General features: G+C 45.2%; 1 protein-coding gene across 5 annotated transcripts in view; it reads right to left on the bottom strand.

Annotated features, from left to right (window-relative positions):
- The window catches only part of Nf2 (neurofibromin 2), a 94,093-nt gene extending 90,160 nt beyond the window's left edge, over positions 1-3,933 (bottom strand). For 2 of the 5 annotated variants that reach the window (XM_038318997.2, XM_038319013.2), the window contains exon 1: positions 3,356-3,933. In XM_038318997.2, coding sequence (XP_038174925.1) covers positions 3,356-3,469 — 114 coding nt within the window. In that variant the 5' untranslated portion in view covers positions 3,470-3,933. The remainder of the gene's footprint in view (positions 1-3,355) is intronic. The other 3 variants (XM_038319004.2, XM_038318978.2, XM_038318987.2) reach the window with 2 other exon arrangements.
- Positions 3,934-12,422: the final 8,489 nt, after the last annotated feature.

Below are 12,422 nucleotides of genomic sequence, written 5' to 3' on the forward strand. Positions count from 1 at the left end.
CTCACTAAAACCTAGTACTCTCAAGACTGCCTTCAGGCATGAACTTTCCCACTGTGTTTCAGGTTGTTGGACCCTGAAGTTCATCTACTAGGAGGAGTCACCCCAAGAGACCACTCTCACACTGCAGTTGATGTAAAAGCAAGAGGATTTAATTCTGTCATGACAGGGTCTTTCAGCATTCGAGAAGCCAAAAGACCCCAAATAGCTGGTATAGGCTACTTTTAAAGTAAAAGCCATAGAAACAAGGGGAGGGGGAAACTCGTCTGAGGCACAGCGAGAGAGTGGTTGCTAGATGGGGGGGGGGGGGAGAACATCTGTACATCTGTGAGTCATCCTAACCATATCCGAGGAACTGAGTCAGTATCCCCTAACCAAGGACGAGGAACTGAGTCAACATCTAAGGGTTATCTTGCCCCAATTCCAATAACTGAGTTCTATTTGGAGAACATTCACAAGGACTCGGGGAGATGGAAAGTTCCCAACATTCCAGTACGTGCATGTGTAGTTGTTAGGTCTTTGGTTCCCAGAGAAGAGGGGAGCACTACTGCTGAGAGGCCTTAGAGTTGTCCTAGAGTTTTTCATGGTGAAGTTATGTCCTCTGGGGTAAGATTAGGACAATCTGGGTTTTGTGTGTTTGTGGGTTTGGTGCTAGGGGTTTAATCTGGGCCACTTGCAGCAGCTTTATTAGAGCTATCCCCCTAGTCAACAACTCTGTTTAAGTCCAGCTCCCTCTATTCCTCAGGCAAAATCTGAACCAGGATTCTGGAGATGGGGAAAGGGATAATGGCAAGCTTTTCTCTGAGATGTCCCTTTCCCCACCAATTCAGGACCGAGTTTTTGGTGGAAAAAAACACAACAGGGTGAGGTTTCAAGTTGCCTTTTCTGAGGTCAATAACCGCCTCACAAGTCAAGGTCAAGGAAAGAGCAGTTAGGTCCTAAACCTGAATATGCCACACCCTGTTACACGGGTAGGGGCTGGGTAGAAAAAGGCGGCTCCACTCTCCAGGACACCTTCCTAAGACTCAGCCAGCCTCAGCAACAAGGACGGAACCTATCTAACTCATCCGAAGGGGGAAAGAGGCCTTGCCAGTCTTGAAGTCTTTATTCAAACTACTGCCTCTCCTTACTGAATTTCCACTGATTCCTTGCTGTAACAGTTGTTCACCCTTACAACTATTTCCAAAGCGTGTTTTCAAAAGAATGTTCTCTAGTTTTGGAGTAGAATATGTCAGTGGAACTCCTGATACAGTCAGCTAAAACCAAAGCTTAAGAGCTGAGTAGTTTGTTCCAACAGTTCCAAGAGCCTGTAAAGCTGAAATGACTGACTACTACACAGCCATGTGTACAAACAATCTGGTAACTCCTGACTTACTGTCACTCCTACTAATGTTGCTGGGTAGCAGAGACTAAATTAAGTACCATCCTGACTAAAAGCTTAGTCTAAAGCTCAAAATCTTGAGGCACTCTACATATATAAGAAGGAAGGAAATATTAAAGGTTTTTTTCCACTTTTTTTTTTTGGTTTTGATTTTTCACGACAGGGTTTCTCTGTGTAGCCATGGCTTGGCTGTTCTGGAACCGTTTTGTAGACCACCCTGGCCTCAAACTCACAGAGATCCACCTGTTGCTGCTTCTGAAAGCATCACCACCGCCCCTTTCAGAGGCTATTGCCACATTCTGTAGCCCATGCTAGCCTTGAACTCTTACAATCCTCTGGCTCAGTCTCCTAAGCACTGGGTTTACAGGTTGTGAGCTGACACACCTGGCCAAAAATATTTCAACAAACTGTTAAACAATAAAAATTAAAAAGTTAAATAAGATGGGGGCAATATCAACCAATCAAACAATTCTTTCTTTGATCAGATACCAGCTGAGTGTCCTTTAATTGAATTCTGACACACTATTTGGAATTAAATCGCGGGTTAAAGTGTCAGCCACACAAGTTGGCCTCCTGTGTCTGATGCCAAGCACAGGCTTCTGACTAGCAACAAACTGAGGTGCCACACTCCCTCTTTGGGTTCAGTTTGTTTAGTAGAGCACCTCACACTCATATTTACCTATTTTTTTTTAATCAGAGATATTACAAGGGACACAAGATATTACCAGCTTAAAGTAAGGCATGTGGGAAAGGGTGCAGAGTTGTATGCCCACTCCTAGTACACATGTTCAGATGGAAGCTCTATAAACCCCTTCCTTTCGGGAGTTTATGGAGACTTAATTATAAAGGCATTATTGATTAAATCACTAGCCTTTGGTGATCAATCTAACCATCAATCCCATCTTGAGTGAAGAATTGAGAAGTCCCAACTTTAAGGATGCTAATTAAGCCTTTCTGACAACCAAGCTGAATCCTAAACTAAAGCCAACTTATTAGCACGCAAAAAGAGACTTATTACTTTGGAGATTTCAAGGGTTTTAGAAGCAATGAGCCAGGAAAACAGATCAAATATATTCCAGGGTCATAATCCTGACTGATTTTTTGGTGGTTGTTTTGTTTTTTGAGAGTTAAATGTATAAATGTCTGTGGATATAACCCAGGGATGGAGTGCTTGCACAGCATACACACACACACACACACACACACTTTCAACAAATGATAGCTATTATCACCATGTTAGAAACACAAACATAAACACACACACTTTCAACAGATGATAGCTATTATTACCATGTTAGAAACTACGGAAAATAAACGTCACTTTTTCCTCACAGTTTTTCCTAGAAATTTTAAAGTTTGGGACTGGGAAAAGTACAAACTTTCAACAAAACTAGGTGCAACATTTTGTTTTGTTTTTGTTTTTCGAGACATGGTTTCTCTGTAGTTTTGGAGTCTATCGCGAAACTAGCTCTGTAGACCAGGCTGGCCTCGAACTCACAGAGATCCGCCTGCCTCTGCCTCCTGAGTGCTAGGATTAAAGGTGTGCACCACCACTGCCCGGCTAGATATAATTTTTAAGATCTAGCGTACATAATAATTCCTAATGAAAACCTCCCTGGAATATTAAGCGCAAGCCCTACACACTGTAAACTAGTGCGTTACTATGGAAGATTCCAGTTTTTTCCAATAACAAATAAATGAGAATAACTTTCAAGAAGTGCCAAAACCAAGAGACCTACGTTTTGTTTTAAAAAGGCAGCAACTAGCTTTAACTTGTGATCTGGGCCTAGAAAGTCCTTTCCGGTTCTGACCATCTCCACCCTTGCCCAGAGATGGTATATACAAAATCCCTCAAGCTTCCACCTCGACTGTCACTGCAGCGAGGGCGCCCCGTGGGTGGGGACGCGCACTCTGGCCGGATAGGCAGGGATTCCGCGACTCTCCGCTCATAGTCCGTCGGGACTGGCGGCCGGTTACCTCGCAGTTGAACTCCATCTCGGCGTCCATGGTGACAATCCTCACAGTGAATGTCTTGGGCTGCTTCCTCTTGAGCGAGCTGAAGCTCATGCGGGAAGCGATGGCTCCAGCCATGGCGCAGGGTTCTGGCCTGGGACCCTCTCACCCCTAGGCCCGCGCTCTGGGTCTATTAGCCCCCCTGGAGGAGCTGCACAGGCCTCAGGGCCACCATGGTGGCCGGCTGGCCGGCCCGAGACAGACCTAGGCTGCGTGGGTCCCCAGCGGCCACCATGGGCCGCGAGGACCCGGCCCTCGGAGCGGAGAGGCGAGTTAAGGGACAGTCTCTGACGGCAGCGGGGACGGGACGCGGGCAAGAGCGGGCGCGGCCCGGCGCTCGGAGCCTCGGGCTGGGGACGTCCGGGGACGCGCTGGGTAAGAATCCTAGACGGCTGCGGCGCGGACGCCGCGCGCCTCTCTGCGGCCCGACGGGGGTCGCGGGGCCGCGCCGGAGTCGGGAGCGCACGCAGGCGTGCGCGTCTGTCACCGGCTCGGCTCCGCGCGCCCTCGGGAAGAGTCCTCCAGCAACCCCCACCTCAGCGACCCGCCGGGCCCCCGCCCCGCCCTCAGGCCGCTCAGAATGCTACACACGGGTGCAACCTAACCATGTCTCAGACGCTGTGATTGGCTGAAGTGCCAAGGAAGGCGGGACTTCCCCTCCGTCCCGCCTCCTCCAGGGCCACTTCACCAATTGAAAGTTGCACTGAGCCAGGGGCGCGGGGTTGTGCTCGGAGTTGAGTGGCTACAGAGGCGGTCATTCCGAACGCTTTTGTTCGTAAAGCGTACGCCTACTCTAGCAAGACTGGTGGAGAAGGCGCAGGCCTTTCCCGGGAAACCTGTAGATTTCCGGGCCGCACCTCATGAGGTGCTTCGTGGATGGAGACCGCCCCTAGAGAAACGCGTGGTCCCGCCGAATTCCTTTTTGGCCCCCACTTTCCTGCCTGATCCTCCAGCTTCTCTTTACGAGAACTGCAGTTACCAAAGGGATCGTGATTGCCCTTCCTTACCTTCTGGAGTAGTTGAGGAATTTGAAGCTTGTTTTAATACATACAGCAAGCTTTTGAAAGGTGTCTGACACCTACTAGATTGAATCCTATGAAACTGAGATACATCAAAAAGGGTGAGAAAAATGAAAGCGTTTTCATTGTGTCCTCTGCATTTTTTGTTTTTCCACACTACATACAGGTAGTACTTGTGCCTTATTGTCATCAAATGTTATGTATGTATAGGAGAATTTCAGCTTTCTAGGAGAGTTGTAGAGTTTTGTTTGTTTTAAAGATCTATGTCCCAGTTACTGTCCTGTTGCTGTGAAGAGACACCATGACCAAGGCAACTCTTCTAAAAGAATGCGTTTAACTGGGGGCTGGCTTACAGTTTCAGAGATTTAGTCCATTATCATCATGGTGGTGTTCATGGTGCTGGAGCAGTAGCTGCGAGTTATATCCTGATCTGTAGGCTTAGAAAAAACAGATGCTTGGCTCAGATCTTTTTGGTTTGGTTTGGTTGGTTTGGTTTGGTTTGGTTTGGTTTGGAGACAGGGTTTCTCTGTAGCTTTGGTGACTGCCCTGGAACTAGCTCTTGTAGACCAGGCTGGCCTCTTGAAATCAGAGATCTGCCTGCCTCTGCCTCCCGAGTGCTGGGATTAAGGGCATGCTCCACCCCCATCCCCCAGTGGGTGGCTCAGATCTTGAGAGATAAGGCTAGAATGGATCCTCGGTCTGCTCTAACCCAGAGCTGCTTGCTGACTGGTGTGCTGCCCTGGGTGAAGCTTCCAACTTTTCCTTGTTGACGGTTCAAAATATAGGGAGTGGGAGCCAGGCAGTGGTGATGCACACCTTTAATCTCAGCACTCGGGAGGCAGAGGTAGGCAGATCTCAGTGAGTTCGAGGCCAGGCGATCTACAGAGTGAATTCCGGGACAGCCAGGACTGTTACACAGAGAAACCTTGTCTCGAAAAAAGCCAAATACACACACTCACTTGGAATGGGGCTAAGAAGAACAGAATATAAGAATTTATATGTGGGCTGAAGAGATGGCTCAGTGGTTAAGAGCATTGCCTGCTCTTCCAGAGGTCCTGAGTTCAATTCCCAGCAACCACATGGTGGCTCACAACCATCTGCAGTGAGTTCTGGTGCCCTCTTCTGGCCTGCAGGCATACACACAGATAGAATACTGTATACATAATGAATAAATAAATATTTTAAAAAAAGAATTTATATGTATGAAAATATCATAATGAAACCCAGTTTTGTATGTACAGAAAGTTTAAAAGGCATTATATAAATAACAAGATTGGATTTCTGTAGTATTCAGCAGACTTTGCTGTTATAACTGTACCATAGCATAAGTCTTGCTCTTCTAGAATAGACCCCTGGAAAGAAATTGTTGTATGGACCCACCGGAGAGGATGCCACCAAAATGATCCTTCAGGGGACTGTGGGCTTGGTGTGGGAATATATTTTTATTGCTTCAGTTTTTCTCTGCTGATGGGAAAACCAGGTTGGATTCTTCCCTGGGCTTCCTGCAGAGACAACAAATAACCCAGGGCCAAAGATACTGCCAGTGAATAAGTGATTTGGGGAAGCCACTGAGGAGAAGCAAAAGGAAGTAGCTCACACAGCAGGAGCTAAAATATAATGTTGATGGATCAATAATAGTTCATTTTTATAGAAGATTTCCTAGGTGCTAGACTCAGGGCTAATCTGCAAAATACTCTATTCAAAGTGCCTGGGAAGATGTCCAGATAAGATAGGCAGTTGTGAATCTCAAAAGAGAGGGTCAGGAATGAAAACAGATATAATGGGGGCTGGAGATGGCCCAGTGATTAAGAGCATTTAGTGCTCTTCCACAGGCCCAGAGTTCAATTCCCAGCACCCAAGTGGGACAGCTCACAACGGCCTGTAAATCCAGCTCCAGGGGATCTGATGCCCTCTTGCTGGGCTCCTCAGGCACCTGCGCACACACACACACACACATGCACACGCGCACACACACACACACACGTGTGCACATACACACACAAACCTAATTACAAAATAAAATGGGTGAGGTGGCTAAAGAGATGGTTCTGTGGTTAAGAGCACTGGCTCCTCTTCCAGAGGACCCGGGTTCAATTCCCAGCAATTATTTTAGCTCCCAGTCATCTGCAACTCTAGTTCTAGGCCATCTAAATGTGGTACACAGATAAACATGCAGGCAAAACACCCATACACATAAAATAAAAAATAATAGTTTTAGAAAAATAGGAGCTGCAGAGATGACACAGAAGGTAAGAACACTAGCTGTGCCAAGTATGATAGTGCATGCCTTTAATCCCAGCACTGGGAAGAAGGGAGGGGAGGGAGGATCTCTGTAAGTTTGAGGCCATGTCAGCTAAATTGTGAGTTCCAGGGCAGCCAGGCATACATAGAGAGGCCCTGTCTCAACAACAAAACAAACAAAAAACAAAAAAAGAGAACACCACTAACAACAACAAAAGAGCACTGACTGCTCTTCCAGGGTACCCAGGCTTGTTTTCCAGCGCTCGTCTAGGGACTCACAACTGTCTGTAACTCCATTTCCAGCAAATCCAATGCCCTCTTCTACGAACTCAAGCACCAGGCACACAAGTAGTGCACAGACATGCAAGAAAAACACCTACCCACATAAAAAGTTTAATTATAAAGTATCTTTAAGGAATTGGAGAGATGGTTAAGCGGTTATGAGCACTGATTATCCTTCCTGAGGACCCAGGTTCAATTCCCAGAACCCACATGGCAACTAGTTAATGTCTGTAATTCCAAGATATGACACTCTCACACAGACATACATACAGGTAAAACATCAATGCACATAAAATTGTAAAAATCTTTAAATAAAATAGATATGGCCATTTGTTGTGGAATATTATTTTAACTATGTAAAGATGTGTTACATTTATTTATGCTGTGGAATACTACTTTAACCGTGTAAAGGTTATGGGACATTTGTTTAACAATGTATGAATGTGTGTTTAATTATGTAAAGCTGGGTTGCATTTGTTTCACTTTGTCTGCCTAAGACACCTGATTGGTCTAATAAAGAGCTGAATGGCCAATAGCTAGGCACAGAAAGGATAGGCAGGGCTGGCAGGCACAGAGAATAAATAGGAGGCTCTGGAAAGAACAAGAACGTGAGAGGAGAAAGGAGGAAGGAGAAGAGAGCAAGGGACACACCTGGGCTAAGACGCCAGTAAGATGTACAGAAGGAAAGAAAAGTAAAAAGCCCCGAGGCGAAAAGAAGATAAAGAGAAACAGGCTAAAATAAGTTAAAAGAGCTAGCCTAAAAGGAGCCTAAATTAGGTCCGGGTCATGATTTGGGAGCCGGTTGGTGAAAAGCCTGGTACAGCTCTTCTTGAGGTGATGCACACCTTCAATTCTGGTACTCAGGAGGCAGAGGCAAGTGGAGCTTATGAGTGCCAGGCAGCCAGGGCTGGAATGAGATGAGATAGCAAAAGTACACACAGAATCCTTTCAGTGGAAACACATAGAATAAGTGTTTTTTGCAATGTTGATGATGTAGCTCAGTTAATTCTTTTTTTTTTTTTTTTTTTTTTTTTTTTGGTTTTTCGAGACAGGGTTTTTCTGTGGCTTTGGAGCCTGTCCTGAAACTGGAACTAGCTCTGTAGACCAGGCTGGTCTCGAACTCACAGAGATCCGCCTGCCTCTGCCTCCCGAGTGCTGGGATTAAAGGCGTGTGCCACCATCGCCCGGCTAGCTCAGTTAATTCTGTGTTTGCCTAGCATGCACAAAGTCCTGGGTCCATGGTGCTGCAACCCTATGATGCTAGCACTCTAGGTGAAAACAGGAGGTTCACAAGTTCAGGGTCCTCCTCAACCATGCCGTGAATTTAACGCAGACCAGTACTTGTATTTCTAATGACCAGTTAAATAACATATTGTGATTTACAGCCTTTTAAAAGTAAAGTAATCTGTATACATCTTATAAAAATTGAAGCCAGGTTTGATGATGCACGCATATAATTCTGTCACTCAAAAGGCTGAGGCACTAAGGATGGCAGGAGCTTTGAGGCCAGCCTGTGCTACATAACAAGAGCTTGTCTCCCAAAGGGGAATGGGAAGGGAATGAGTTGGGCAAGTCTGAGGAGAGAAGTGAAGAGTTGGGGCTGGATATGATATCAAATACATTGTTTGCATGTATGAAATTATCAAAGAATAAATGTAAAAGGAGTTTTAAAAAATCTCTACTTGCCGGGCGGTGGTGGCGCACGCCTTTAATCCCAGCACTCGGGAAGCAGAGGCAGGCGGATCTCTGTGAGCTCGAGGCCAGCCTGGTCTACAAGAGCTAGTTCCAGGACAGGCTCTAAAAAAGCTGCAGAGAAACCCTGTCTCGAAAAACCAAAAAAAAAAAAAAAAAAAAAAAAAAAGAAAAAGAAAAAAAAATCTCTACTTTTGGAGATAAAGGCAGGTGGATCTCTGAGTTCCAGGCCAGTCTAGTCTATGTGGTGAGGCCCTTTCTCCAAAAATGAAAAGAAGCTGAGGAGGTGGGTCAGTTAGTAGAGTGCTTGCCTTGTTTGCATAATGCCCTGGGTTCAATCCTCAGCACCAAGTAAACCTGTGCCAGTAATTCCAGCATTCTAGAGGAACATCACAAGTTTTTTTTTAATAATTTAATATTTACTTATTATGTATACAATATTCTGTCTGTGTGTACAGCTGCAGGCCAGAAGAGGGCACCAGACCCCATTACAGATGGTTGTGAGCCACCATGTGGTTGCTGGGAATTGAACTCAGGACCTCTGGAAGAACAGGCAATGCTCTTAACCTCTGAGCCATCTCTCCAGCCCGGAACATCAGAAGTTTAAGGTCATCCTCCCTAACACAGTTTCAGGCCGACTTGGTATATATGAGTTCCTGCATCTGAAAAAAAAAAAGGGGGGGGGGGGGGACAGAGGATAGGAAAGAAAAGAGGAAGGGAATGGGGCAAAGATAAGGCTGCAGTGTAAGGGTAGAGGACTAAGCTAGTGAATATGAGGTTAAAGCCTATCTCTGCAGCAAAATAAAATCAAAAAGAGCCAGTGAAATGGCTCAGTGGGTTAAAGCCCCTGCTGGCAAGCCTGGTGACCTGAGTTCCGTTCCTGGGACCCACATGGTAGAAGGAGAAAAGGAAGTCCCAAAAGTTGTCCTCTGACCTGGGCAGTGGTGGCACGTGCCTTTAATCCCAGCCCTTAGGCAGATTCCTGTGAGTTCGAAGCCAGCCTGGTCTACAAGAGCTAGTTCCAGGACAGCCAGGGCTGTTGTTACTCAGAGAAACCCTGTCTCAAAAAGTAGAAAAAAGAAAGTTGTCCTTCTGACTTCCACAGGTGTGCTATGGCATGCTCAGACTCTCTCTCTCTCTCTCTCTCTCTCTCTCTCTCTCTCTCTCTCTCTCTCTCTCTTTCTCTCTCTCACACACACTAGTAGGTAAAGGTAAATAAATAAATGTTAAACAGAAAACTATCTCATTCTGAAATGGCCTCCAGTGGTCCATGGCCTTAGATAATACACAGCTTCGAGTTGGAACAAACCCTATGAATTTGGCAGGATAGTAGTCCTCTTGTTCTTTTTATGACAAAGGGATTTCAACATGTGCAATCTCTAATCTTTTGTGTTTATCGAAAGAGGCTGTGGTAGTGCCTTTGGTAGGATATGCTGAAGAGGCAGAGGCAGGAGAATCACTAGTTTGAGGATAAGCCTGAGCTACACACACACACTTTAGGCTGAGAGATGACTTAATAGCACTTGGTGTTCTTTCAGAGGATCCACATTCAATTCCCAGCACCCACATTGTAACTATAGTTTCAGCGGATCTGAAACCCTTTTCTGACTTCCTCAAACAGGAAAAATGCACGTGGTACACAGACGTACATGCAGGTAAAACATTAATATAAAATAAATCTTTTTAAAATGTCTTTTTTTTTTTCAAAAGGTGTGATAGCGCATGCTATCCTGGAACTGCTGACCAGGCTAGCTTGGAACTTGGAGATCTGCCTGCTTATGCCTTGTGACAGCTGGGATTAAAGGCATATGCCACAAATTCATGCAAGCCAGCCTTTCTTTTCTGTTTTTTTGGTTTGGTTTGGTTTTTGTTTGCTTGTTTGTTTTTTTTGCCTGTGTAACTCTGCCTTGGAATTCACCCTAGAGACAAGACTGGCCTCAAACTCCCAAGTGCTGGGATTAAAGTCATGTGCCATCACTGCCTGACTCTCTCTTCTTTAAAAATTATTGCTAGGTGGTGGCATATGCCTTTAATCCCTCCCTCAGGAATCAGAAGCAGGCAGATCTCTGAGTTCAGGCCAGCCTGGTCTACAGAGGGAATTCCAGGACAATCAGTGCCACACAGAGAAACTCTATCTCTGAAAAGACAACAATGTATTTCTGTTTTGTGTCTGGGGCCTGAGGAGACAGAGAAGTCAAACTCCTGGAACTGGAGTTACAGGTACATGAAAGCCTCCATGCAGGTGGTAGGAACTGAACCTGGGTCCTCTGCTAAAGCATTCTTAGCCTTTGAACCACCTCTCCAGCTTCCCGAACTAACTTTTAAAGGGATCTAGAAGTAGAAGAAGAAAGAAGCCAGAGTAACATATTCCTGCTGGCTGGGAAGAGAGCAAACATTTAAGTTTTGATCTTTCTATGGGGCCTGAGAACAAGGAACTCTGGGTGGCCCCAGGGACCCAGGAATTGTCCCTAGCCAATAGTGAGAGGACACAGACTCTCAGTCCTGTAGTCATGAGTAGGTGGTTTCTCCAATAATCTGAGTGAGTTTCACAAACCGCCAGGAGCTCCAGATGCGAACTGTGGTGTCGCTGACACATTGTGTCAGTCCTCTGAAACCCCGAGTGGAATTCCATGTTAGACAAGTGGATGCTTGGGTGCTCATAGGTTTAGATGCTACTGAATATGTAGCAACTTGTTACCTAGCAATAGAAGCTTGAAGTGGCCAGAAAGCACAACAGACTTGAATATGTATAATCCACTGGCATTCACGAACTGTTTATTGCTTTATGGTTTGCTGATTTTCTATTCATTAACATGCAGAGCTGGGTGTGGCGCTGTAGGCCTGTAATCTCAACACCTGGGAAGCCAGGGCAGGAGGACTGACAAATTCAAGGCTGGCTTGGTCTCCGTCCGTGGCAAGTCAGAGCCCAATCAGAGCTACAGAGTAAGACCCTGCCCAAAAAAAAAAAAAAAAAAAAAAAAAAAAAAAAAAAAAAATCAACCAGTAAACAATTTTTTTAAAAAATTTATTTTTTTTTTATTTTATGTGCATTGGTGTTTTGCCTGAAAGTATACCTGTATAAGAGTGTCAGGCTCCATGGCACTGGAGTTATAGACAGTCATGAGCTACCATGTGATTGCCTGGACTTGAACCCAGGTCCTCTGGAAGAGCAGTCAGTGCTTTTAATCTCTGAGCCATCGCTCCAGCCCCAGTAAACATTTTTTAAATGTCACAAATATATTCCATATTATTAAATATTCTATGATATATTTTTCCAAGAGTTGCACAGAACTCATGTAAGCAATCTTGTTTTCTTCCTAGAATTTGCTATTAGGAGACTCAGGACCTCTGGCAGTTTTACTAGGCTTTCCTTATGTCTGGCTTCACTCTGTTCCTTCTGCCCTTGTTAAATTTGTGATGGCTTTCCCCTACCCATTTTACTGTTTATTCATTGTGCTAGTTTTATGTCTAAATTTACAAATCTCTTGCTTTAAGACTCTTTTGGGTTTTTTTTCTTTTTCTTTTATTGAGACACGTAGCCCAGGCTGGCCTCAAACTGAGGATGACCTTGAACTGATCTTCCTATCTCCACCTCAAAAGTGCTGGGAATACAGACTTGTACTACCACACCCTGTTTTATGTGGCCCAGGTAATGGAATCCAGGGCTTTGTGCACGTTAGGTAAGCACTACTCGCCCATCCCTTGTTTGTATTTTTTAGGTTAATTCTTTATACTGTATCAATAACTAAGTGATTTTTTTACTTGGTTTTTTGAGATAGGGTTTCTCTGTGGTTTTG

The sequence above is a fragment of the Arvicola amphibius genome, chromosome 1 (assembly GCF_903992535.2).
Source record: "Arvicola amphibius chromosome 1, mArvAmp1.2, whole genome shotgun sequence".
NCBI lineage: Eukaryota > Metazoa > Chordata > Mammalia > Rodentia > Cricetidae > Arvicola > Arvicola amphibius.